Raw genomic sequence first — 24,455 nt, 5'->3', positions numbered from 1 at the left:
GGTGTGTCACGGTGGCGACTGCTTGTCAGTTGTTGAAGAGGCTTGCGTACAAGGCGAAGGACTTGTTCAGTCATGTTTTACAGTTTGCCACGGGTGCTTCTGTACTGTGTTACCAAGTCTGTACATACAGGATCAGAGGAATAATTTCACTGGGGAGATATTTTTATTTAAAAACTGAAGTCTGACTACCAAGGAGGTGCCTTGCCCTCCGCTTTGACTGTACCCTCGCCTGCTTGTTTCTGTGTGCTGGTCACAGCTCCGCCCTCAGCAGCTGCCTTCCTCTATACAATAGGAAGTGAGTCTTACCCAGCTCCTGTGTGGCCCAAGTCAGTGTACATCTCTGTTCACTGTACCAGGTCAGCTGGTAGCGGAGTCATCTTTTCTGTGCTTCTGCATGGAGAGCCTGACCCCAGTGAGCACGGTCAGCTCCTTGTGCTGCATTGCCTCAGCTGTTGGCACTTGATTGTGTTTGCAGTGACTTATGCTCAGGTCCTCCCCGAGTGGTCAGAGCCAGGAAGGCTTTAAGGTTCTTCTGGTTCTTATTTATAGGGGTATGTGGAGGATTAGTGTAGCTAATGAGCCTGCTGTGGTGGCAAGTGCTTGTAATCCCAGTATTGGGGAGGCTGAGACGGGAGGATCGCTGTGAAGTCAAGTCCAGGCTTGGCTACATAGAGACCTTATCTCAAATTAATAATCTCATAATGTGCCCATTTCTGTCTCTAAGAATTTCTGCTTAAATAAACATCTGTTTCCTGTGACCAGAAAGTAGAGTGGAGGTGGTTCATTCTTGCTATGGACCAGGGAAGGATTGTTTGAAGGACTAAGGGAAGCATCTCTAGGCCAGACCCAAGACCTCTGTAGCTTTCTTCACTTCTCACTCCCTCTCCTGCACCATGGATTTGAACTATGCAGCTTCTCTAGAGTGAAAAGCAAGCTGTGGATCTAAGTTTGAAGCACCAGTCTTGCTGTCTAGCATCTGCACTGACTTAGTGAAGGAAGTGTTAGTGAATTTAGATTCTTCTGCCCCAAAATAGCTTTGCTTCTGGCTCTGAAATATCACACCTTCCCAAATTATGCTGGCTTGTAACATTTAGAAAAATAGTCATCCTTCTTATAAGAAAGATGTTGGCCAGGCATGATGGAGCACACCTGCAATCCCAGCACTCTGGAGGCCTGAGGCATTAAAATTGAAACTGTGGGCTCAGTCTGGGCAACTTAGTGACTTAGTGAGACCCTGAAAATGAAAATAAATAAAAAGGACTGAGGATATAGCTCAGGACAAAGGCACTTGGCCCAAATGCTACACACACACACACACACGCACACACACACACACACGCGCGCACACACACACGATCTCTCTCCAGTGGCACCAGTTTTTGGCCCTGGCTAATGTTGGGGAAGAGCTGAGAGGCTTCAGAGCTGCTGCTCCCTGGGTGGGAGACAGGCTGTGTGTGCTGCCGTAGCCCACCTGGGCAGGGTGGCTGCTCCCTGTCGGGCTCCAACCAGGCACTCTGTGTGGAGCATGCACTCCTCTGCTGAGCTATATCCTGTCGCTGTTGCCCACTTCCGTTTTCAGGAAGACACAGGGAAAACCAGTATTCACCATAGGAGAGAAAAGTGGTCCGGGACACTTGTCACTGATCTTTAGTAGCGTGAGTACCATTACCAGAGCCTCAGACATCCTGGTGTGGGGCACTGATGGAGCCAGGTTCCAGCACGGTGAGGCCAGAATTTGGAGCCAGGGAAAGTAAGGGGAGTTGGTGGCTGATGCCCAGTGGAAAGGGACTCCAGCCCAGCCTTTGGGGCCCTTGAGCAGGATTCCTGCTGAGGACAGGTGAGGCTGAAGCAGGTGCCCCTGCTGGTGGTCGAGGGTGGGCAGCAGGCTTACGTGTCCAGGCTGGGAGGTTCATGTGATTTTATAAGGAAGCGCTCCAGGCCTAAGAAATGCTCAGGAACCTAACCATTTTATTCAAGCAGAGGCTGTCTCCAGCACCTGTGAGAATATATACCTTTGTGGTTCTCATAGGTAAATGATCTCTTAAGTTACTATGGTTTTAGAACTGGATAGATGTTGCGTGCCTGTAATCCCAGCACTTTGGAGGCTGAGTCAGGAAGATTACTGTGAGTTCAAGGCTAGCCTGAACTGCACAGTGAAAGCCAGTCTCAAAATAAATAGTAAAACAAAAAGAAATAATATAGTTTTATTAAATGTTCTTTTCAGTATTAAACTGTTTTGTTCTGACATACTTCTCACAATAAAACATAGAGAGACACAGTACATAATTGTCAGAGAGCTGCCTAAAATCCAGCAGTGCTGGGAAAAGAAACCTTGTGCGTGCTGACGACAAAGTCCTCTCCTCGGGCAGCATCTTGGTGGCCGCAGCCCTAGTCTCTGTTAAATGTGCCTAAGTGAAGTGGTCTCCTTTTTGGCCAAGGGGCTGAGGTGGAGCACAGGCAGGCAGCAGTGGGCTTACCCCAGGTTGGCCCTGAAGTTCCTGAGCTGCTGTCATCGTCACGTCCAGGAAAGCCCCTCCTGGCCAGAGAGCAAAAAGTTCTCCTGGTTTCTGCTGTTGAAGACAGGGCAGGTGGGGCTGTGTTGTGCCCACCGGGAGCACTTGCGTCTCAGTGAAATGAATCACAGAACTGGTTTCTAAGAAATGCCAAAGATGTTTAATGGCTGTGCTCTGAATCAGCCTCGAGCCTGGGGAGCTCTGCGAGTGTGTCCTGTGGCACTGCCTCGGGCCATGCACGGGCTTTCAGATGTGTTCTGTAGTCTGTGAACACGGGTGTGAAGGGAAGTAGGCCATGGGGGACAGAACTGCCAATGGCCCTAGGTTTTTGGAGATGTGTGGTGTGGTTCTCTGGGTTGCAGCTAATGCAAGTTATTAAGTCTTGGCAAATTTTCTGCCAGTTAGTTATAGAAGCTCTTTAGTTATAGTGGAAGCATTTAGTTTCTTCGGGCTAATGTGATTGTTGAGCCAGTAAAGGTGCTTCTAAGCCCTAAGCGAGGGCGCTCAGCATTTAAGAGGATTTGACTTACCTAAAATGGCTTAAAATTTTTCTGTGAGTCACTTTGAGAAGCCAGGCCTGCCAGCACTAAAGAGGCTGAATCAAGAGGCCTGCCTGGGCTACCTGGGAGTTGAAGGCCAGCTTGAACCAAATGGGGAAGCTGTCTCAAACAAAAATAGAGATGAAATGAAAGGGAAAAAGAAATGAAAGAGAAATAGCCATACTTCATGTAAGCATTACTTTCATGTAAGCATTCCTGAAGGTTTTTAAACTTATATAAAGGATACCGGAAGTGTGAGTAGGAGGGATAGGGAGGGATCGAGTCCCTAAAGGGGAAGCAGTTGGAGCTGAGCTAGTGAGAGTCATTTTCCCCAACCTTTACTTCTTAACTGAAACTATTCTTTCTCTAGTCTTTGTTTTTGGTTCTTCTGGCAGCCAAACAGATTCCTCTATTGTTTTGCTTGCATCTTACAGCCCAGCCCCAGGGGACAGGAAATGTAGGCAAATTGTTATCTGCTTGTCCTGGACTGAGGGCCAGCTCGGCTGACCTACTTTAAACCAGGGCTCAGAGTCCATAGGCAGGGAAGGTGGAGGGTGAGGTGTAGAGAAACTGGACGTAGAATTTAAGGCCCCAGCGAGTGTTACGTTGCTTTTGTGCACCGCAGAATGCTTTGTGTGCAGCACCTAATTAAGGTCACGCATAGCGCCACCCACATAACCAGATGTGAAGCTGGGCACCTCGAGGGAACGCAGTAAATCCAGAGAGGGCCTAAGGCCAGGACTCTAGCAAGCCTGCGCCCTGCTGCCCCCGCTCCCCCCTCACCTATAATGCGCCACTTGTTGGGGGTGCGATTTTTCAAAGTGGATAGAGGGACTCTTGTTTGTTTTTTAAAGATAAGGTCTCTCTGTGTAGTTCAGGCTGGCCTCAAGTGGTGATTCGCCTGCCTCACCAAGGCTTGGGATTGTAAGTGAACACCCCCACACCTCGCTTAAAAAGGGACTCTTAGGGCCAGTGAGATAGCTCAAGGAACTAAAGTGCCTGCTTAGGCAAGCTTAAGCAAGCGCAGGAACCACGGTTCCATCCCTGGCACCACATGCTGCACCAGTCCGCCCACAGGCCAGAGTCCAGGCGTGGTGGCACACGCTTGCAATCCTAGCTCTGGGCAGGCTGAAAGCAGGAGGATCACCAGGAGTCCGAGCTGCGTAGTGAGACCCTGCAACAACCAAATTACATTTTTTTTTTTTAAAGGGACTCTTAGATCCTAAATAAAATTGGTCAAAATCTTCTGGAAACTTTTAAAATAAATCATGTTTATACAGTGCCATTAGAGTAACATTAAAGTTTGAAGTTAGAATACAATTTCTAGATACCTTCTTTGTACAGTCACTAAGTTTGAGGATCAAAAGAAAGTGTTTAAGAATGTTATAATAGTTTGTTTCAAAATCAGATATCCACCCTAGGAACTATTCAGTTTTCTTCAAAGTTTCCCATCCGGAGAAAACAGGTACTCTGGATTTGTAATTCCCGCATTTGTAATTCCCAAATTTATAATTCACACCTCCCTGCAGTGTGTGTCACCAAAGGGGAGAAGACCCAGGAGGAGGCCCATCTTTGTGTGTGTGTGTGTGTGTGTGTGTGTGTGTGGCACGCGCACACACGAGCAGGTGCACAATTTTCCTCCTCTGCATTCCCACAGGACTTCCGGAATGCTGTGGGCCACGCTTCCAGGCAGCTGGGGAAGCCTATCATTGAGGACCGGATCCTGAATCAGATCTTGTACTACCTGCCCCAGCTCTATGAGCTCAACCGTGACCTTCTGAGTGAACTGGAGGAAAGAATGTCCAACTGGTAAAAAAATGGGATGAGTTTCAGTATTTTCCGGATTTTTTGATTTCAGGCGAAACCATAAGGGGCTCATCTGTGACAGGAGTTTGGTTGAGCTTGTCTGCTGGCTGGCTGGCTGGCTGGCTGGTGTGTGTGTGTGTGTTAGTGTTAGGAACTAAACCTAATGCCTTGAGCATACTAGGCAAGTACTCTAACACTGGGCTACATTCCCAGCCCTAGATTACTCAATGTGGTTTCATTTTTATTTTATTTGTTTATTTAGAGACAGAGCCTTACAATGTATTTCAGGCTGGCCTCAAACTGGAAGTGATCCCCCTGCCTCAGCCTCCTGAGTGCTGGGATTTCAGGCATGCATCTCCCTCATACCTGGCCTGCTGTTCAGAATTCAGGTTCTGAGTGTGCTGAAGAATGGGCTGGAAGGGAAGGAATAGAAGAAAGCAGGGAGGCCAGATCCTGAGGCAGGCAAAGCCTGGCCACAGAGCCTGGCTACACCATCCGGGAGGGGGCTGGTGACAGCGGCTGTGGCCAGGCCCTGCAGGAAAAGAGAGCAGGAGGCAGAGCCGGCGCTGTGCTCAACACTGGATGTGTTCTGGACACCTGAACCACTCTCCTTTTATGTTGGTCTCTGCTCTCTCCATAGGACCGAGCAACAAAGAATCGCTGATATCTTTGTAAAGAAGGGCCCCTATCTGAAAATGTATTCCGCATACATCAAAGAGTTTGATAAAAACATAGCTCTGCTGGATGAGCAATGCAAGAAAAACTCGGGTTTCGCTGCTGTTGTTAGAGAATTTGAGGTATTCACAGCCCTCTAATGTTGAACTTTTCTTCCTTTTTTTAAGCTTTAATATAGTTGGCACTTGTTATAGGCAAAGCTTGCAAACAAAAATGTGTTAAGGTCTAATCCTGTCTTCTGGGTGAGGGGGCACAGGCTAGTCATCCCAGCTACTTAGGAGGCTGAGGCAGAACTGCATGCTTGAGGCCAGCCTGAACAACTTTATGAATCCTGTTTAAAATTAAAATTTACAAAAAGAACTGAGGATACAGTGTGGTACCCCTTGGGCTCCCAGGGTGGGGGTGACGAATTTGGCCACATCACATGATAGGAAGTCTGAATAGTGCACCACATTGGATTCTGAAAATCTGCTGCTGCATATTTTAACTTGAAAAATAATTTTGATGGGACTTTTTGACAATTGTGGTGAAATACACATAATACAACTTCACATTTTAGTCTTTTTGCTTGTTTTTTGAGACAAGAAACTGCTGTGTAGCCCATGCTGGTCTCAAACTCAGTTATCCTCCTGTCTCAGCCTGTCCCAAGTGCTGCGATTAAAGGCATTTGCCCCCACGCCCAGCTGTATTTTAGCCAATTGTAAGTGTGCAGTCCCACAGCATTAAGTACACTGACACTGCTGTACAGTTGCACCTCCAGAGCGCATTTTGTATGGGGACACTGAGATCATGACCCCCTCCTCCCCCAGCATCCCCAACCATCATTCTACTTCCTGTCCAGGTAAAGTAGATTACTGGAGAAAACATTTCTTATTTTTATCTTGCCTTACCTTCAGTTCATCTCCCTGTTAACTTTGACTGTGGAAGAGAACTACAATGAATGTTTTTTATTAGATAAGTAAATAACACACTTTGGGTGACAAAATTAAGACAAATGAATCCTCTGTTTATGGCCCATGCCATCAAAAGATTTGCAATTTATTTATTTATTTTAGTTTCTTATTTTTTTAATTTATTTATTTTTTGGACTGGCTCAGGATGCCTTCAGGGCAGGTCTGGCAAAGCTTGAGGATCAGGGATTGAACCACAGCATCCTGAGCCTGACTGCTTTGTTTAAGCAGTCACTTAAACAGATGAACTAAATAGGTAGGCCTCCAGGTTTGTGTTTTAACAATTAGGAGAATGCAATCTTGATTTGCTTAGGGGTAAAGGGATTTAACACTCTTTTTAGAAATTGGTTTCAGCCAAGCATGGAAACAAACTCATGGCTAGCCTCCTGCCTCAGCTCCCAAGTGCTGGGATTATTTATTGATGTGCACCACTAACCCAGTTTATAGTTGTTTTTCTGGCTTTTTTTTTTTTTTCTTTGCTGTCCTCTGATGCTTTTATGTTACCAAAAAGTGTAATAATAGTTATGGCAGTGGATGGTGGACTGAGGATTTGGTTGATGTCCACCCAGTAAGTTGTAGTATTTGCCAACTAAACAAGTTCAGAAGGTAGGAGGAGTTAGCACTCTTGGTAATGGTGCTTGTATGAAGTTTGTATTCTTTCCTGCCTTTATTCTTCCCCTGCCCTCCCCCTCCCTTTCGTTCCCTCCCCCTCTCCTCCCTGCTCCTTTCCCATTCCCTTCTTTCTCTTGTGCTAGATAGAGATCAGGCCTGGTAAGTAGTCTAGCCCAGCACTACACCTTTAGTCTTGAAGATACATTCATAAAATATTAGCCTGGATGACATACTGAGAACTTGTCTCAAAGTTTTTGAGGTTTCTGTTTGTTTGTTATTTTATTTTTGAGACAGTCTCTCCATGTAGTTCAGGCTGGCCATGAACTCACTGACTGTGTAACTCAAGCTAGCCTTAAATTTACAGCAAGCCTCTTGCTTCATCTTTTTGAGTACTGGGATCATAGGTATACACAATGATGCCCAGCATGATAAAAGGTTTTAAAAAGAGCTGGGGGGCTGGGGAGATAGCTTGACAGTCTAAGTGCCTGCCTGGCAAGTGCAAGGATCCGGGTTTGATCCCCAGCATCACATGTCGTGCTGGCCTGGGCTGGGTGTGATAGCGCTTGCCTGTAATCCCAGCTCTGGGGAGGCTAACAGGAGAATCTCTACAAGTCTGAGCTGCGTAGCGAGACCCTGTGCCAAGTAAATAAATAAATTAAAAACATTAAAAAAAAAAGAGCTGGGGATGTAGTTTGGTCAGTGGGTACAGCACTAGCTTAAGATGCAGAAGGCCCTGGGTTTAATCCCTAGTGCTCCAAAAGAAAAGAAGGAAACTGGGTGTCACTTCAAAATGTGCTTCCAGGCCTGTGGAGGGTGAGAGGGCACAGCCCTGTGGTCCATCACTGGGGAAGTTGAGGCAGCAGGATCACCTGGAATTTGAAGCCAGCCTAAACTACATAGCAGGACCCTGTCTCTAGAAAGCAGAACAAGAATAAAAACTAGAAATAACAAAGTTACCTTGTTCATTGTGGTGCCTTTTCTTTCAGATGAGCCCTCGCTGTGCCAACCTGGCCCTCAAGCACTACCTGCTCAAGCTGGTCCAGAGGATCCCACAATACCGGCTGCTGCTCACAGGTGGGGACCTACTGTCCTGAGGTGCCCGAGTGCCCAGGTGTTCCCAGCTTGGTGGCTTGCGGTGCTCCACTGGTCCCTGCATACTCTCATTCCCACCTGTCTTCCCCTTTGCCGTCCCAGCCCCACTTACTTGCCACTCCTCCTTAATAGTATTTATCTCAAAGGTATTTCCCAAGAACAGGCTTTGGGGACCGGGCATGGTAAGGCACAGTTGTAATCCCAGCGCTCTAGGGTCTGTGAGAGTTAGAAGCCAGCCTCAACTACATAGTAAGAGCCAGTCTTAAAGCAAAAATCCAGTCACCTTCAGAGGGCCAGTCTGGGGCACGTAGTGGCACACATCATAGCCCCTTCTTGGGTGTCTGATATAGGAACATAGCTTGAGCCCCCACATTTGCGAACACAGTGAGATATGGTCTCAATAAAGGGGGGAAGGAGCCCCTGACTTAGAGGCTGTACCACATGTCAGCAGCGCAGGCAAGTGGCCCAGCTCCTCTCCTTCAGGGGCTACCTAAGGGTGAGGGAGCCCCGGTGAAGAGATAGAGTGTTCATTAGCAGGGTGTTTCATTTACAGTGAGCTCTAAATTAAGTGTAAGCTGCTATTAGTAGCAGTAGTAGCTGTACCCTCATTTTGGTTTCCTGGTCATTGTATCTTCTACAAGATTTCAGGTCTGTCTAGTTTACCACTGTGATAATTTTAAAAGCCTGTAATTCTGGGAGGCTGAGGCAAAAGAAGTTTGCAAGTTCTGGGCCAGCCTGGGCAATTTAGCTAGACCTTGTCTCAAAATTAAAAAGCTGCCTGTGGTGATGCACACCTGTAATCCCAGCACTCTGAAGCTTGAAGTAGGAGGATTGACGTGCATCCGGCCAGCATGGGCTATATAAGTGGATTCAAGCCAGCCTGAACTGCATATCCCAGGGGAGCTGGTCACCTGGTGTGGGCCCCAAGCATCATCCAGCTCTGCTGCTCGGCCATCCTAGGGCCTCTAGATGCCTGCATGGGCTTGGACCAGCACCCATACCAGCTGTGCATGAAATATGTCACCAAATACACAGAAGCACGGGAAGCCATGACAGCTTGTGTATGCGACTTTCTGTAAGTGAAATTTGAGAAACTAATTAGGGTTAGGAAATGGTTTTCATCTGGGGAGTTCTTTATGTGTTTGGAGTATTTTAGGGGGTAGCAGATTGAGACAGGCTCCAGCGTGGTCTTGAACTCACTGTCTAGTACAGTGTAGCCTCAAACTGGTGGCTGTCCTCCTGCCTCAGCCTCCTGAGTGCTGGGATTAAGGTGTGCACCGTGCCACTGCATCCCTCTATTTTTTTCTCCATTCCCTTGGAATCCACTTCTGATCTCTCCCATTCTTACCTTCAGTGTATTGTGGGTTAACAGATATTTATGTGGTTCTTGGTAAGCCCGCTAGTATTTATGTAATTGAAAATAATGGGCTCCTTAATTTGATTATAAACTCTTCAAGGTCTGGAAGTGCGTCTTGTTACTCTCCCACCCAGTTATCCCCACCCAAAAGCTGGATGAAGTTTAGATACCATGAAGCAAACAGCTTCATGGGAAATAAATTTGTTTGTTTTGGTTGGTTGATTTTATTCCAAGGTAAAACATGTCCTTAGCCCAAAAATGTTCAGACAAAGGAACCACACTGAGACATAGAATTTCTGAGAAGTGAGAAACCATGTCTTAGAGATGACATCTTCTAAGGGAAACAAGTGCTGCCTGCCAGGGCTGCAGTGATAGCATGCACTGGGCAGACATGGTCCTGTAACTCTAAGGATATCAGGGCTTGAATACTCAGATTCTGTTTTCTATGTCTGTTTAAAATTCACTTTTCCGATCCTCAACATTGTGATGTTCTGAGAGCTCCCTGTTTTCTGGGATTATTTCTGCACCGCCGAAGTGCCCCTGTCTGTACATTTAGAGTCTTAGCAGGTAGACTGAAGTCTTAGGCCTTATGCATTCAAATATATTTATTAAGTAATGGGTCCTTCCTTTAGGTGAATGAACTCTGTGGATTTAATCCTCCCAGCAACCTTGTGATCTAACTCCTTTCAGATCCACTTTGCAGGTGGAAGTAATTCCAGCCGCACAGTGTGTAGGAGCTGTGGACGGTGCCTGTAGCAGGCAGCTCCCACCCTGACTCTGTTGTGCACGTCGGGCAGAGCCTGGGAGGCCTTTGCCCGACTCGGCACCATAGCAGTGCCACCTTGGTTTCTTGGAAGGGGAGGGGGAGGACTGCGGCGTAGGGATTGATAAGTAGGCTGGTTGCATTTGGAATTCTTTCAGAAAATTGGAGGTGGAAATTCCCATTGGCAGCCGGTCTTGCTACTACTTGAACAGCTAGTGTTTTGCAACAGTTTTATCTGGACAGATGTGGTTTTTATCGGGTGTTCTTCTGAGACAGTCTTTCATTGTCATGAAAATGTTGCAACTAAATTATTATGGTTTTGTGGTAGTTTTTTGAGACAGGGTCCTGCTGTGTATGTAGTTTATGCTGGTCTTAAAAGTCACAGTGCTGCTTAGGGCTGGGTTTATAGGGGTGCACCACCATGCCCAGCTCAAAGTGGTAGGGTTTTTTTTTTTTTTAAGTTTCTTTCCCTCTTCCAAACTTGCACCCATTTCTAACTAAATTCTTGGGAGGGGGCTGCTGGAATGTATAGTTTAGTGGTAAAGCATTTGTCTAGCATATTCAAGGTTCTGGGTTTGATTTCTAGCACCATCAAATACATTATTTAATTCATAGTAGTTTTGTCTTTTTGAGACAGGGTCTTATTATGCAGTTCAGGCTGGCCTTGAATTCACTGTATAGCCCTGGAACCCACAACAATCCCCCTGCCACAGCCTCTTGAGTGTTGGAATTACAGATGTGCACCACCTGGCCGTGCCTCATGGTAGTATTTTTGAAAGGTCGACTCACAATAGGAGTTAAGAAAAAATGCGTAGTTCGGGAAAATTAAAGCAAGTGATTTCATAAGCCTAGAAGCTTATGGCTTTTACTTTTCTAGTGGCTGCTCAGGATTCCGGTGCTTTTCTCCTCTCCTTACCCTGTGCACGCACTTCCTCTGTGCCCCCATCCCAGGGTCTGGCGTGGCTCCTGAGGCATGGCAGCTGCAAGGCTCAGAGAAATGAAAGCTGCTGCTCTCTAGGAGGCCAGGAATCCTCCTGTGGTGCCCCCCCTGCGTGCTTGACTGGGGTTAGACTCATAAATAGCATTCGAGAGCAACAGCGTTCTCCCGGGCCCTAAGCACAGCATGACTCTTTCTCCTTCCTCATCGCCTCCTGGTGGGGCCTGCTTCTCCTATGCTCAGGGGCCTCTCTTCCTGTCCAGCCTCCCTGTCTCTGACCCTTGCTGGTCTGTGCTCTCCTCATGCCCCAGGCCCTGGTATGTGATTGCCTGCTGTCTCTGCCAAGAACACACTTGCGCTGTGCTTAGTAGGGAAGTGGAGAGCTTACGTATCCGTGGTACAGAAACAGAGCATGGTATATGGCCCAGAATGCCCTGAGCTTTATTGTGGTGGTACTAGGGATTGAGCCATGACTTTCACACTGAGCTCCATTCCCTGCCCTTTCTTATTTTAGACAAATTTTAGAAAAACCTGCCTCAGCCTCTCAGAGTGTAAGAATACAGATGTGCCCCACCATGCCCCACCCCATCTCTGTCATGGATCTTCCACTCAACAAATAATAATTTAGGCCACCCTGGCCTCTGGTAGAGATAGTGTTGCCCTCCCCCTGGTCTTCCACTCCTATTCCTGAGCCCTTCTGTCTTATCTCCTGGATGAGGTGCTGAGCTTTTGTTTTGTGACTGAACCTTTCTCTTGCTTGGTTATCCCTTAAGGCTGGCGTGTCTCCTCAAGTAGGTCATAAACCTCTTTAAGGCAGAGGCAGACCATGAAAGCAGCAGCCAGTGATACTACTTAGAGGGTGACCATCTGGCGATGTTCTGTTTTTATAAAGTTCACCTTTTTCTTTGAAGACATCTTTTATACACATAAAAAAAAAATTGAGTAATACAATAAAGTAAAATCCCCTCTGCCTTTCAAAAATGACTACCATAAATCCTTTAGATGTTTTTGTCTATCCCAGTGTTTCATACTGTGTAATTTTTTCTCAGTATGAAACCATGCCTGTGTGAAAAGCTATTACAGTGGTACTAAAGCAAGTTCAGTTGGCCAGAATCATAAATGAGGAAACATATTAAAATATAATGTAAAAATTCCTCTGATAAGCCTTTTCACTTGTAGGGTTTTTTGGGGGAGGTGTTGGAGGGGACACACCAGTGCTTTGAACTTTGAATCAGTATGCATCAGTAGTTTCTTTTATCTAGTTGAAAATATTCGTGCTGTTTTAAGGGTTGCCTTAACACATTACTCCGTCCTGTAGACTTTGCCTTCTGTCCGAGGTAGTACCAACTCCTTAGAAGGTTTTAGAAGTCTATTCCCTTGTAGATAAAAAGTAGGATGTTAAAACATCTGTTACAGTGCTCTGAAGCTCTAAAGTTCTGTGACACTGTAGTGCATGTTCTTCTTCAGGACTCCATTGAGAAGAATCTGGTGGCAGGGCTAACAAGCAGCACGATTGTGCAGTAGTGGTGACAGGACGTATTTTGAGGCATCCACCACAACGATGCCGTTTAAGGAAACACCCGCGCGTCCACGGGGAGAGAACACTGCAGGTGCTGGCCGTTCCCGTGCGCTGCCGCCTTGCGTGCTCTGAGCCCCACCTGTCAGCAGACTCGCTGTGTGCCGTGGGCGGGGCCATCGCCACGGAGGGGCCGGCTTTGTTTTGGTCCATGCACAGCTTGACTCAGGTCCTTGGAGCTGCTGCAGGCCTCTGTGGCCAGGCCTTGTCGGGGCAGAGGTGTCGCAAGCAGGATTTGTGGCCGAGGCTCGCTTGCGGGCGGGATCGGGGCTCACCTCAGGCTGTCGCCGTGGAGAGCACACTGCTGTCCAGCTGTGCTTGGACTGTGTGCTGTTTGCTTGGCTCTTTCCTCAGCTGTTGGATAGCCGAGCATGGTCTAAATCCAGTCGGATCTTGATTGACAGTCGGGTTGGGGGGACAAACATAGAAGAAACTTTTCTTTTTTTTTAAAATTTATTTGTGTGTGTGTGTGTGTGTGTGTGTGTGTCCAGCTCAGCCCACCAGGGGTCGGGGCTGGCTGGCATGTGGTGCTGGGGGATTGAACCGCGGTCCCTGTGCTTTGCTAAGCTTGTTCTAAGTAGGTGCTTTAGACCACTGAGCCATCTCAGCAGCCTGAAACTTTTCTTTTTTGCGACAGGGTCTCGCTGTGAAGTCCAGGCTGGGCTTGAACTTCCTTTGTAGCCCACGCTGACCTAGTGGTGATGATCCTGCCTGAGCCTTCTGAGGATGGGGCTCACTGGCATCCACCACCACGCCCCGCCTAGCAAAGTGGTGATACCTCTTAACAGCTGTAAATAATGAAAAAATTGAAAACAAGTTATAGTTATACTGTTATTAAGAAAACAACAACAAAAAAGAAAATACCAAACACAAAGCTGTCAAGTCATTTAAAACATTTTATATAATTAAAATATTTTAAGTTGGCATGTTCTTTTAGGAAAAATTTCTGCTATATGTATCATATATATATTTATATAATATACATTATACATAATATAAAGTACATATATAGTATATTATATATAATGTATTATAAAATGTTATATATAACAAAATATATAATAATTTATATAATACATATCAGCTTTTTAAAAATGAAGTATTCCCATTAATCCCAAGGAAATGATATGAAATATGAAAAATAAGATATTGATCCCAGCACTTGGGAAGCTAAGGCAGAAGGAGTGCCAGGAGTTCAAGGTCAGCCTGAACTATACAGGCAGACCTTGTCTCAAAAAAAAAAAAGTTACAGTAATCACACAGTTGATCTCTTACGCATAATAACTTTGAAGAGTGAAAAAGAGGGGCTGGCAAGATAGCTCAGCGGACTAAACGCCTGCCTTGGCTTGGCAAGCGCAGGAACCAGGGTTTGATCCAGCCTCACTCCTGGGGTACGTTGAACTGGCCACAGAGTCCAGGAGTGGTGGTGCACGCCTGTAATCCCAGTGCTGGGAAGGCTGAAAACAGGAGGATCATGCTGAGTCTGAGCTGTGTAGTGAGACCCTGTGCCAACTACATAAAAGCAAAGAGTGAAAAAGAAAGCTTTTTATAATTATACTTGAACAACAGATGTAGGTAAGGTAGATCATCGTGGGGTAAAGTGAGGTTAAATTACTTTATGCATGCAAGTTGTGTGAATAGTTTTCTCCACACAGAAACAGTGACTACAGAAAGATGACATCTCATGAATTAAGTGGTCTCTTTAATTGAAAAGCTAACAAACTGTCTAGTTACATTTCTCCCCCAAACCACAAACTCGGTAGTTACTGAGTCTCTAGGCAACATATTCAAAGCTGAGATTAAAAATTTAAAAACAAATCAAACAGGTCCTCAGGTCCAATTTAGAGAGTCCCGCTACATGCAGGCTAATCTGTACCAGAGATACTGCTTGACTCTAGGAGGCTGGAAGACATTCTAGACAACCCCACTTGGAATAGGTACTTCAAGTAGCCTTTTTCCAGTTTGAAACTTCTGAGTAAAGATAGTATTTTGTTAACTATTGCAGAAAACTTTTGTAAGTTGTTTTGTTTACAATGCCAACTTTGAAAAGCTCACTAAAGTTAACTGGACAATAACCTATGCAGAAATCACTTTACAAAAAAAGAGGGAAAGCTCTAAATATCAGCTTTCTACAGAGAACCCACAGTTCAGTTTTATTCAGAGTAAAGAAAACCAGCAACTTTTGCTCAGACTGAAATTCAGCCATTGGTTTGGAGTCTGTAACTCAAACTACACATGCAGTGAAGACAGTATTATGCGGATACAACTGTCTTGCTGCTGCGTTTGTCTGTTTGTCGAATATTAACAATTGTAAACAGAGCAGTGCAGCTGATATTTGGAGCAATCCTTACAGCGTCACAGTGTCAGGCACAGCATTTCACTTCTAGTCACAGCACTGGTTCTCCTTGCGTACCTGGGCTGCTTCCTCTTCAGTAAAGTCATTTTTGATGTCAAAAATCTTGCGAATCTCCTCAGGAGTTTTCCCCTTGATCATATTGGCAACAGTCTTGCATGTAACATCAAGCAAGCCTTTGATGTCTAAGTACTTTGCTGCCAGAATACGTGCAAAAAGAGTTCCTTGGTCAACTTTCAGGAATTCCTGGTCCCAAACAGGGATGTCATCTGTTCGCTTTTCTTCGTTCTCATCATCCTCAGGAGGAGGAGGGTCATCCTTGTGGTGGGTATACCACTGAATGACCATTTTTAATATTGCTGCATTAACATTTGGTAGAGGAACTGGGTCATCATCTCCTTCATCATCCGTTCCCAAGTCTTTCAACATGGTCTTGATTGTCACAGACTGTTTGGCAATTTCAACATCAACTTCAGATATCTCTCCATCAGAACTCTACAACTTAATTTAAGTCATGGCGTTTGGTCTCTGAAAGACTGCAGGCCTGAAGCAGACAAGAGTAGGAAGATGTTCCCCCTGGTTGGAGAAAGGCGGTGGCGGATGAAGCCACTTACTTACTTATTTTTTAAATTTATGTATTTGGTACAAGGTCTCACTACTCGGCTTGAACTCGTAGTGATCCTCCTGTCCCCGCCTCCCCAGTGCTAGAAATTACAGGTGTATATCAACATACCCGGTTTCCATGGCCAGCGTGGTCTGCCCAGTCTGGGGCCAGCACTGGCACGTGGGACTGGGGTTTGAATTCGGGTAATCCAGGTTCCTGTGCTTGCCAGGCAGGCTCTTAGACCACCGAGCTATCTCCCTGGCCCTTGATTGTCTTCTTATGCTGCCTTATAACCTGATGGGTTGGTCTTTGTTTTGAATGATCAGAAATTTATTTCACAAGCCAGGGTGTTTTTAATTTTTTTTCTTGGTGTCTCATGGTGCTGTATATGCTGTTGAACTTCTACATACGTACCGGAGGAAGAGAAGAAACCTGAGTAATACAAAGCAAGACTTGTCCTCAGATTCAAGGTACTTGCCAGGCCTGGTGGTGCACACCTGTAACCCTAGCGCCTGAAAGCTGAGGCACAGAGATCACTGTGAGCTCAAGAGCAGCTTGGACTACCTAGTGAAGTTCTGCCTCTAAAAAAAAAAGCAAAAACCAAAGCTCTTGTACACGTTCGCTTCCTGTTCTGCCACCTACCTTTTTCAGCCCATGGCCTAGGAATCCCCCATGGGTGTTGAATGCAGAAAAAGTCCCTGATTCCTGCCGTGACTAAGGTTGGCTGTAATGCTCCTGAGTGCTGACTTTAAGTTGCTGACGGGTTGCTGATGAGGTAATGAGGAGGGGCAGGGCTGGCTGGAGCCCTGTCTAGAAAGCACAGACTCTGCCAGGTGCGCGCCAGGGCCACCCACAGTAGGTAGGGAGACGGTGTCTTAACCTGCCCCTTCCCGGACGTAACTCAACACCTAAGATCTATGACGAGGCCTTGTCCTGCGCTGTGTCCATTCTCCCCTCCCTCCCCTTCCTCATGGGCCTTCAAGAAGGGCAGGAAGGTCATTTGCATAACCTGCAGGTTTCACCTGGCGTGTTTCCTTTCATTTTCTGCTGCTTTTTAGAGTGATGGTGGCCAGGATTTAAATAACTTTTATGAATCAACTCTGCCACCTGGTGACCAGAGAGTACATCTGATGGGGCCTGCTTACTTGCATCAATCTTCATTTTTTCTTTTATTGAAACAGATATTTTAGCTGGGTTTGGTGGTGCACATCTAGAACTTGGGAGGCTGAAAGCCGGCCTGGAATATATAGCAAGACCCTGACTAACAACAACAACTAAATCCACCTAACAGCAAAATTCTTGGTAGCATTAAGTCATTTTGATCGGTGAAGCATTGGACTGTGCTTGATTTGTTTAGGCTGAAGCAGGAAACTACAGGTGTGACTCAGCCAGCTGAAGTGACTGCCCCTGCTGTCACCTCCTGCAGGAAGAGAGGGCCTCCTCAGAAGGCGGTAGAAATCCCCATGACACACAGGCGGTGTCTGCTCTCCTTCCCTGCGTCCTGGGCACCCTGCTTTGACTCAGGCCACTCCCGACTGCTCAGGAGGATTGTGGACCTGTTGTCCGTGGAAAAGGAAAAGCTGTGGAAAGGGGAAGCTGCTATTAAATGTACTGAAAGGGCGGGTGGGTGGATGAGTAGCAAAATGGATTTCTTCCCTGGTTTTTTGAGATAGGGACTACTATGTAGTTTAGACTGGTCTTGAACTCACTGTGTAGTGTAGGTTAGCCTCAAACTCACAGCGATCTTCCAGCTTCAGCCTCTTGAGTGCCGTGATCACGTGTGTTTGCTACTACACCCAAAGCAAAACTGAATTTTGGAGATCATGAAGATTTTTAAAAATTAACAAATAGGAACAGCATAACTCATAATAGCTAACTCTTAGAATCAGGGACAAGGCTGGGGAGATGACTCAGTGGAATAAGCACTTCCCTGACAAGCACAAGGGCCTGAGTTCAATCCCTGTTTCTGCAAAAAAAAAAAAAAAAAAAAAAAAAAAAAAAAAAAAGACACAGTGGAGTATTACTTAATAAAGAGGGATAAATTTGCATCATTTGTAGGAAAATGGACGCACCCTGACCCCATGTTGTTTAAGTAAAATGGATCAGACACATAGGCTTGAATATAGCATGGTTTATTTTATATGAAAAGCCCAAAGTATAAATAAAGAGCAAAACAAAAATAGATGATGGATAGTCCCGCCTGAGACATGGCGCTGAGACAGTGACTGAGACTAGGCGTGGTGGCACGAGCCTGTAATCCCAAGGCTTGGGAGGCTGAAAACAGGAGAATCACTACAAGTTTGATCTAGAGACCCTGCAGACCCTGTACTAAATACATAAAAAATAAATAAATGAATGAATGAATGATGGATAGTAGGAAACACAAAGATGATGGACCTTTTGCACATGGTAAGGGGAATTCAAGATGCAGAGAAGGGGGAAGTAAAAGGAATTGGGCAGTGTTCTATCCATGCACCAGCTCTTCACAGTGTGTGTAATGTCCTGCAAACACCAGGTGTAGTGGCACACACCTATAGTCCCAGCACTCGGGCGGCTGAGGCAGGAGGATCACCTAGCGTTTGAGGCCTTCTGGGCTACTTATAGAGGCCCTGTCTTGAAAATCAAAAAAGGAGAAGAAAATAAAGTGGGTAGATGGGGCAGATGTAACTCAGTCACATCCTGGGGGCCCAGTGAGATAGCTCAGCAGACCAAGTGCCTGTTAAGACAACCTCAGGGATTGGCGTTCGATCCCTGGCATCACAGTCTCGGTTAGTAACATGGTGTTGCATTGCCTGAGTTGTAGGTTCGTGTGGCAGTTTATGTCTTTAAACTCTTCTCAGAAGGTCGGCTTGGAGGCCAGCAGTTGCGTTTGGGCACGAGTCAGAGAACGGAAACCAGTGCTGGGCTGGGATCTACACACGTGGACAGGCCTGTGAGCAGCGGGGGTAGAGCCCGCGGTTCCCTGGGCGGGAGCAGGAGCAGGAACTGAGGCTTCAGGGGCTTGACGCAACCTCCTTTCCTTCTACACCTTCCACACACGAGCTGCTTGAGGGACTGCAGCGCGTGTGATACAAAGGGGAGCTGCACCTCAGCTCTGTCGCCTTTAGCCAGGGAACCCTCAGACACTGGCTTGTGTGAGGCTTCATTTTTTGTTTGCTACTTTTCTGTTTTTTTTTTTTTTTTTAAACATTTATTTATGTGTGTGTGTGTGTGTGTGTGTGTGTGTGGCCAGCTCCGCCCACCAGGGGGCGGGGCTGGCTGGCATGTGGTGCTGGAGGATTGAACCGCGGTCCCTGTGCTTTGCTAAGCTTGTTCCAAGTAGGTGCTTTAGACCACTGAGCCATCTCTCCAGCCCCTTTTCTGTTCTTTTGAGACAGGGTCTTACTATGAGGCTCAGGCTGCTCCCAAATTCACTGTGTAGCGCAGGCTGGTGAGAACTCAGTGACTTTCCTGCCTCAGCCTCCCGCACGCAGGGGTAGTAGGTGTGCAACACCCCACCTCGCTTTTTTCATCTTTTTTTTCCCCTGTGGTGCAGAAGATTGAATCCAGGGCAGCAGGCATGCCCAGCTTTTTTGCGTTCTTTTTCGCTTGTTTTCATGGCATTGTTAAATATTTTGACTCACTAAATATGTGGACTCTGAGGGGAGTGAGTTTAATTTTTGGCCTCTGGGAGGGGCTGGGTATGATGCATAATCAGTGCACTCTGTTAACGTTCCCGGTTTTCACACCTGCTCAGCCGGGTGTGCTCTCCGCCTCTGGGGACCTGTGGTTCGACCCTTTCGTTGCTGCTGACAGGCAGAAGCCGGGGATGGCCTTGGCTTCTCCTGGTGGCCTCTGGGCGCCAGGAGCTTGAGTGTCTCAAGACTCAGGCCTCAGGGTTTCTGCCTCAGACACAGGAGTTGCAGCAGCCGCCCTGTGTCTGTGGTCATTGTATATGTCACCTGGCACTGACACCCAGGTTTCCCTGTGTCCTGTTGGTGGTTGTGATTTTGAGGCAGGTCTTGATGTGCAACTCAGGCTGGTCTTGAACGGCTAGTGATTCTCCTGCCTCAGCCTCCCGAGTGCTGGCACCATGGGCGTGCAGCACTGCACCCAGCTTCTCTTTGTCCCTGCAAGTGTCGCTTCAGGAATCCACAAGGTGAAATTGTGTCCCTTCCAGGCAGCACTCTGCAAAGGCCGAATGTGCTGAAGGTGCTTCCTGGCCCACCTGCCTCCTTCTCAGGCTCCTGCTGGCATTAGGATTGCCTCCAGCCCTCACTGCCTTTTACCTCAACTAAGACAGAATCTTGCCTTTGAACACACAAGAGCATGGCGGGGCAGGCTGTAGCTTAGTGGTGAAGAGAGTGTTTATTAGCAAGGGCCAGGCCAAGAGGTCCAGGGCATTGAATTCAGGGCCTTTTTCCTGAGCGACATCCCCAGGCCTTCTTAAATGGTTTGATTTTGAGATAGAGTCTTGGCTGTTTGGCCCAGGCTGGGTTCAAACTTATAGTTCTTCCTGCATCAGCCTCCCAGAGTGCTGGGATTACTGGTAGGTACCACCGTGCCCAAGGGCAGCTTTGAGTCAAATAACCAAGATGCTAAAAGCACTCAGCAGCTGCCATGTCAAGTCTCATGCAAAGGGAGAAAACAGTTTTTTCTTTTTCTTTTCTTTTCTTTTCTTTTTTGAAAACAGTTTTTTCAAACTAGTAGTGGTGCACACATGTAATCCCAGCACTTGGGAGGCTGCGGCAAAGGATGGCGCTGATTTTGAGGCCAGCCTGAACTACATACAACTTTTTTGTCTGAAAAACAAATTGGGGAGGGGAGGGTTATAAGTTGGAATCTCAAATGGAAAGCTTTGTTGGGAGGAATTTGGGAAATTCTCAGCTCTGATTGAATTGAGGGCTGTGGGTAGGCCCAGTGGTAGACCAAGTACTTACCGTGCCAGGTGCCCTGGGTTTGAACCCAGCACCACTTGGGTATGCATGTGCACACGCACACACACAGCATTATGAGTTGAGGTTTTCTACACAGGGATGGAGCAGGCAGCACTGCAGACCCAGCATGACCCTAGCACAAGGGGACTGTGAATGGCGTGTACACTTCGCCTCCAGATAAAGGGCCTGTGTGTGTCAGGCAGTAAGCAACTCTGGAAGGTTGTAGGGGCCACTTCAGGGGCTAGGACTTGAAGGAGAAGGAGTTGATATCATTTGCTTTGAACCTCTGTGACATACTTTGGTGTTAATGACTTTTTAGGGTCTCTTGACATAGTTCAGGCGGGCCACATGAACTCACTATGGAGCCCAGGCTGGCCTTGAACCCAAGGCAATCCTCCTGCCTCGGCCTCCCAAGTGCTGGGTTCACAGAAGTATATTATCAGCAAAAGATTTGTTAAATATGTTTTTGCTTCAGTGTTCCTCTTAAGAAGTCCTATTTTCACTGTATTTTGAGACAGGGTCTTGTTAAATTTCCAAGGTGATACTCAGGTTTGTGATCCTCCTGCCTCAGCCTTCTAGAATGCTGCGATTATAGGTATGTGCCATTGCACCCTGGCCCTGTCTTCACATATACCAGAATTTGTCAAGCCCAACTATGCTGTCATTTGCCCAGATACTTTGTCTTGAGGCGCTTGTAAGACATTGAAGAGCGTCTGTCGTCTTGCCAGCCCAACCGCATATTCCCCCTGGGGACAGGCATGTTTTCCCTCATTTGAAAAGCACTGATTTGAGCCAGGCGTGGTGGCACACACCTGTAATACCAGTACTCGCAGAGGCTGCGGCAGAAAGATTGAAAATTTGAGCCCAGCGTGGGCAGTTTAGCAAGACCCTGTTTCCAAATTAAAAGTTTAAAAGGGGCTGAGCATAGAGCTCAGTGCAGAGGCCCCGGGCTCAACCCCTGTGAACACAAGCTAAGCACAGCGCAGGCGAGGTGCGCTTATGAAGTCCCCTGATGTCCTAGGCACCAACATCACAGTGTGTCCTCTAGACAGCCTCCTTGTGCCCTTGTTTGGTGCTAGCTTTCAAGTTGGGTTTGTCCTGTGTGTTGGGGTGAAAGGCCTGGCTCAGGCACGGAGAGCTTGTGGGGTTGGCGTGAGGTCAGTCAGTCAGTCGGTTATTTCTGGTTGGTTGGTTGTTCTTGTGGTCCTAGGAATTGAACGATAACCGCAAGCTTGCCAGGCAGGGGCTGTGTCACTGAGCTATATCCCTGGCCTATATCTTAGAAGGATCGTGTTTAGCTCAGAGGCCCATGCTGACCTCTGTCCTTGTCTCGTGTCCTGGTCTCATTGAGCTCAGTGCCTCGCCCTTCCTTATCAATACAAAGTCACCCAGTCTACAAAGCTGAGCCAGTGCGGAGTAAGGACGTGGAGAGCGTGGAGGCTCGGGCTTTGTGGCACTAAATGCTGGAACTTTGCTCTTTTCTAGATTATTTGAAGAATCTCTTAGAAGACTCTGCAGATTACAGAGACACTCAAGGTAAACACTTTGCAGTCTCAGATGGCCCAGAAATGTTTGCTTGATGTTGCTTTAGGTGAAGAAAGGAGAAGTATACCAAGCACAAAACCTAGAAACAAAATTCTGAGCTCGCTGGGCATGGTGGCACAGATGTGTCATCCCAGCACTCTGGGAGGCTGAGGCATAGAAGGCTGGGGTTTTGCATGGTGCAAAGCTCATGGATTCTGTCCTCAGTACTGCAGAGGGAAGAAAGCCTAACATCTCTCTCACACATCCATCCACTCTTCTGTTTTATTCATAAAAGAACATGAAGCTTTTTTTGGTAGGTAAATATTTATCTTTTTTTTTTCGGTACTGGGGATCAAACTCAAGACCTTGTGCTTGCTTGCCAGGGAGGCACTTATGTCACTGAGCTATCTCCCTGGCTCCAACATTCACATTTTTAAAATCATTTTTTTTTTAGTACATTTTAGATATCCGTAATGATCACATTCATCATAGAGGATGTGTGTCTTGGTACAGATAGAGCTTCTTTTTTTCCCCCAGTCCTTTCACCTCCCCATTCACAAAACTTTATTTCCATTTTTTTTTTTAATTTTTATTTATTTATTTGAGAGAGAGAGAGAGAGAGAGAGAGAGAGAGAGAGAGAGTGAGAGTGTGGCCAGCTCAGCCCACCAGGGGGCGGGCTGGCTGGCATGTGGTGCTGGGGGATTGAACCGCGGTCCCTGATGCTTTTGCTAAGCTTGTTCTAAGTAGGTGCTTTAGACCACTGAGCCATCTCTCCAGCCCTATTTCCATTTTTTTTCTTTACTCATTTCTTAATTTTTTTCCCTTCTTTCCTTTCCCCTCCCTCTCCCTTGTTACCCTGCGCACTTGAACATTTTCCTCCTGTCTCACACTACCCACTGTACGTTTGGCCTTTACTTATACTTTTCTTTTCTCATGCCAGAAAAAATGCAGTCTGGTGCGTAGGACACAGAGTTTAACTTTAAAAAAGGTGGTGCATACTTGTAATACCAGCTCTCGGGAGGAGGCAGGAGGATTTCTCCAAGTTCCAGGCCAATCTGAACTGTAGGGAAAAACCCTGTCTGGTAATTTTTTAAAGCAGATTAAAATAGAATTTGATAAAGTAGCAAATTAGTGCTGGGAGGCAGATGAAATTACAGGAGCAGTCTCTGTGGGCAGGCTCCGTGAGGATGAGGGTGAGCCCAGCGGCCTGCTCTGGAAGTTTCCCCCTCATTTACTGGGTCACTTTGAGCTGGGATGGATTCGTATTGTGTAAATGACCAGCTCTTCATCTTTGCAAAACAATGATTGAGCCGGCACAGTGGTGCACAGCCAGAATCTCGGCACTTGGGAAGGCTGAGGCAGGAGGATCCCAAATTTGAACCCAGTCGGGGGTTAACAACTTAGCAAGACCCAGTTTTCATGTAATGAAAGATAGTTGCGGGCCAGGGAGATGGCTCAGTGGAATAAGCGCTTGGGGCTTGAGTTCAATCCCCGGTTCTGAAAAAAAAAAAAAGAGAGATAGTTGCTTTATTTCTCTGAGTACCCATACTCTGCTTTTGAAGGTGTTATATCTACTGCTAATGAATCCTTCTTATATCTCAACATAAAAATAAAAAAAAATAAAAGGGCTGGGGGCTGGAGTTAGCTCAGTACAAAGGCTCTGGGTTCAGTCTCTAGTACTGCAAAAATAAGTTCAGAAGGTCATGGGGGCCAAGCAATGGCAGCATTAGGATTCGTGCACTTAGTGGAATCCAGATGCAGGAAAGTAGCAAATGTGTCCAGAGCACAGATGATAGGGCCGCATGCAAAGGTCCTGAGGGGGCGGGGTCTCCGTGTGGGAAACACTGCTCTCCTGTACTACTCCTTTGCTGGCTGCACACCTGTGATCTTGGCATCAGAGAGGGTGGCTGAGACAGGAGGGTCGCTGTAGGCTATGCCTGGGCCACATAGCAAGAACCTGTCTTTAAAAAAAAAAGCTAAATAATAATTAGAATGTAAGGGCTTAGTCTGATTCTAACAGGTAGTCACTCTGACCACTACAGGTGTCATCCTGTGTGTCTGCATGTCCCTTTCTGTCCAGTTCCAGAGGGGTTAGCGTGGAGCATTTGGAGACACTGCTGGGCCAGGGCTGAGGAGGAAGCTGCTCATCCGTGCGGCCACAGTGCTCAGTGCGTGGTGACCCTGAGTCTCCTTGGGCCTCGGCATGGCCTTGCTCACCTTTCTAAACTGCACCTACT

The 24,455-nt window shown here is 46.8% G+C and overlaps 1 protein-coding gene and 1 pseudogene across 4 annotated transcripts in view; one reads left to right on the top strand and one right to left on the bottom strand.

The window, feature by feature from the left end:
* Fgd6 (FYVE, RhoGEF and PH domain containing 6) overlaps nucleotides 1-24,455 on the top strand; it is a 123,567-nt gene that overhangs the window by 83,579 nt on the left and 15,533 nt on the right. For all 4 annotated transcript variants that reach the window (XM_023716496.1, XM_023716488.1, XM_023716498.1 and 1 more), the window contains exons 6-9: nucleotides 4,710-4,861; nucleotides 5,499-5,655; nucleotides 8,082-8,169; nucleotides 22,179-22,229. In XM_023716496.1, the coding sequence (XP_023572264.1) occupies nucleotides 4,710-4,861; nucleotides 5,499-5,655; nucleotides 8,082-8,169; nucleotides 22,179-22,229 (448 nt within the window). The remainder of the gene's footprint in view (nucleotides 1-4,709; nucleotides 4,862-5,498; nucleotides 5,656-8,081; nucleotides 8,170-22,178; nucleotides 22,230-24,455) is intronic.
* On the bottom strand, nucleotides 15,204-15,689 carry LOC105742492 (annotated as a pseudogene).

The sequence above is a fragment of the Octodon degus genome, unplaced genomic scaffold (genome assembly GCF_000260255.1).
Source record: "Octodon degus isolate 3935 unplaced genomic scaffold, OctDeg1.0 scaffold00004, whole genome shotgun sequence".
NCBI lineage: Eukaryota > Metazoa > Chordata > Mammalia > Rodentia > Octodontidae > Octodon > Octodon degus.
This window is presented reverse-complemented; position numbering and strand designations above follow the sequence as displayed.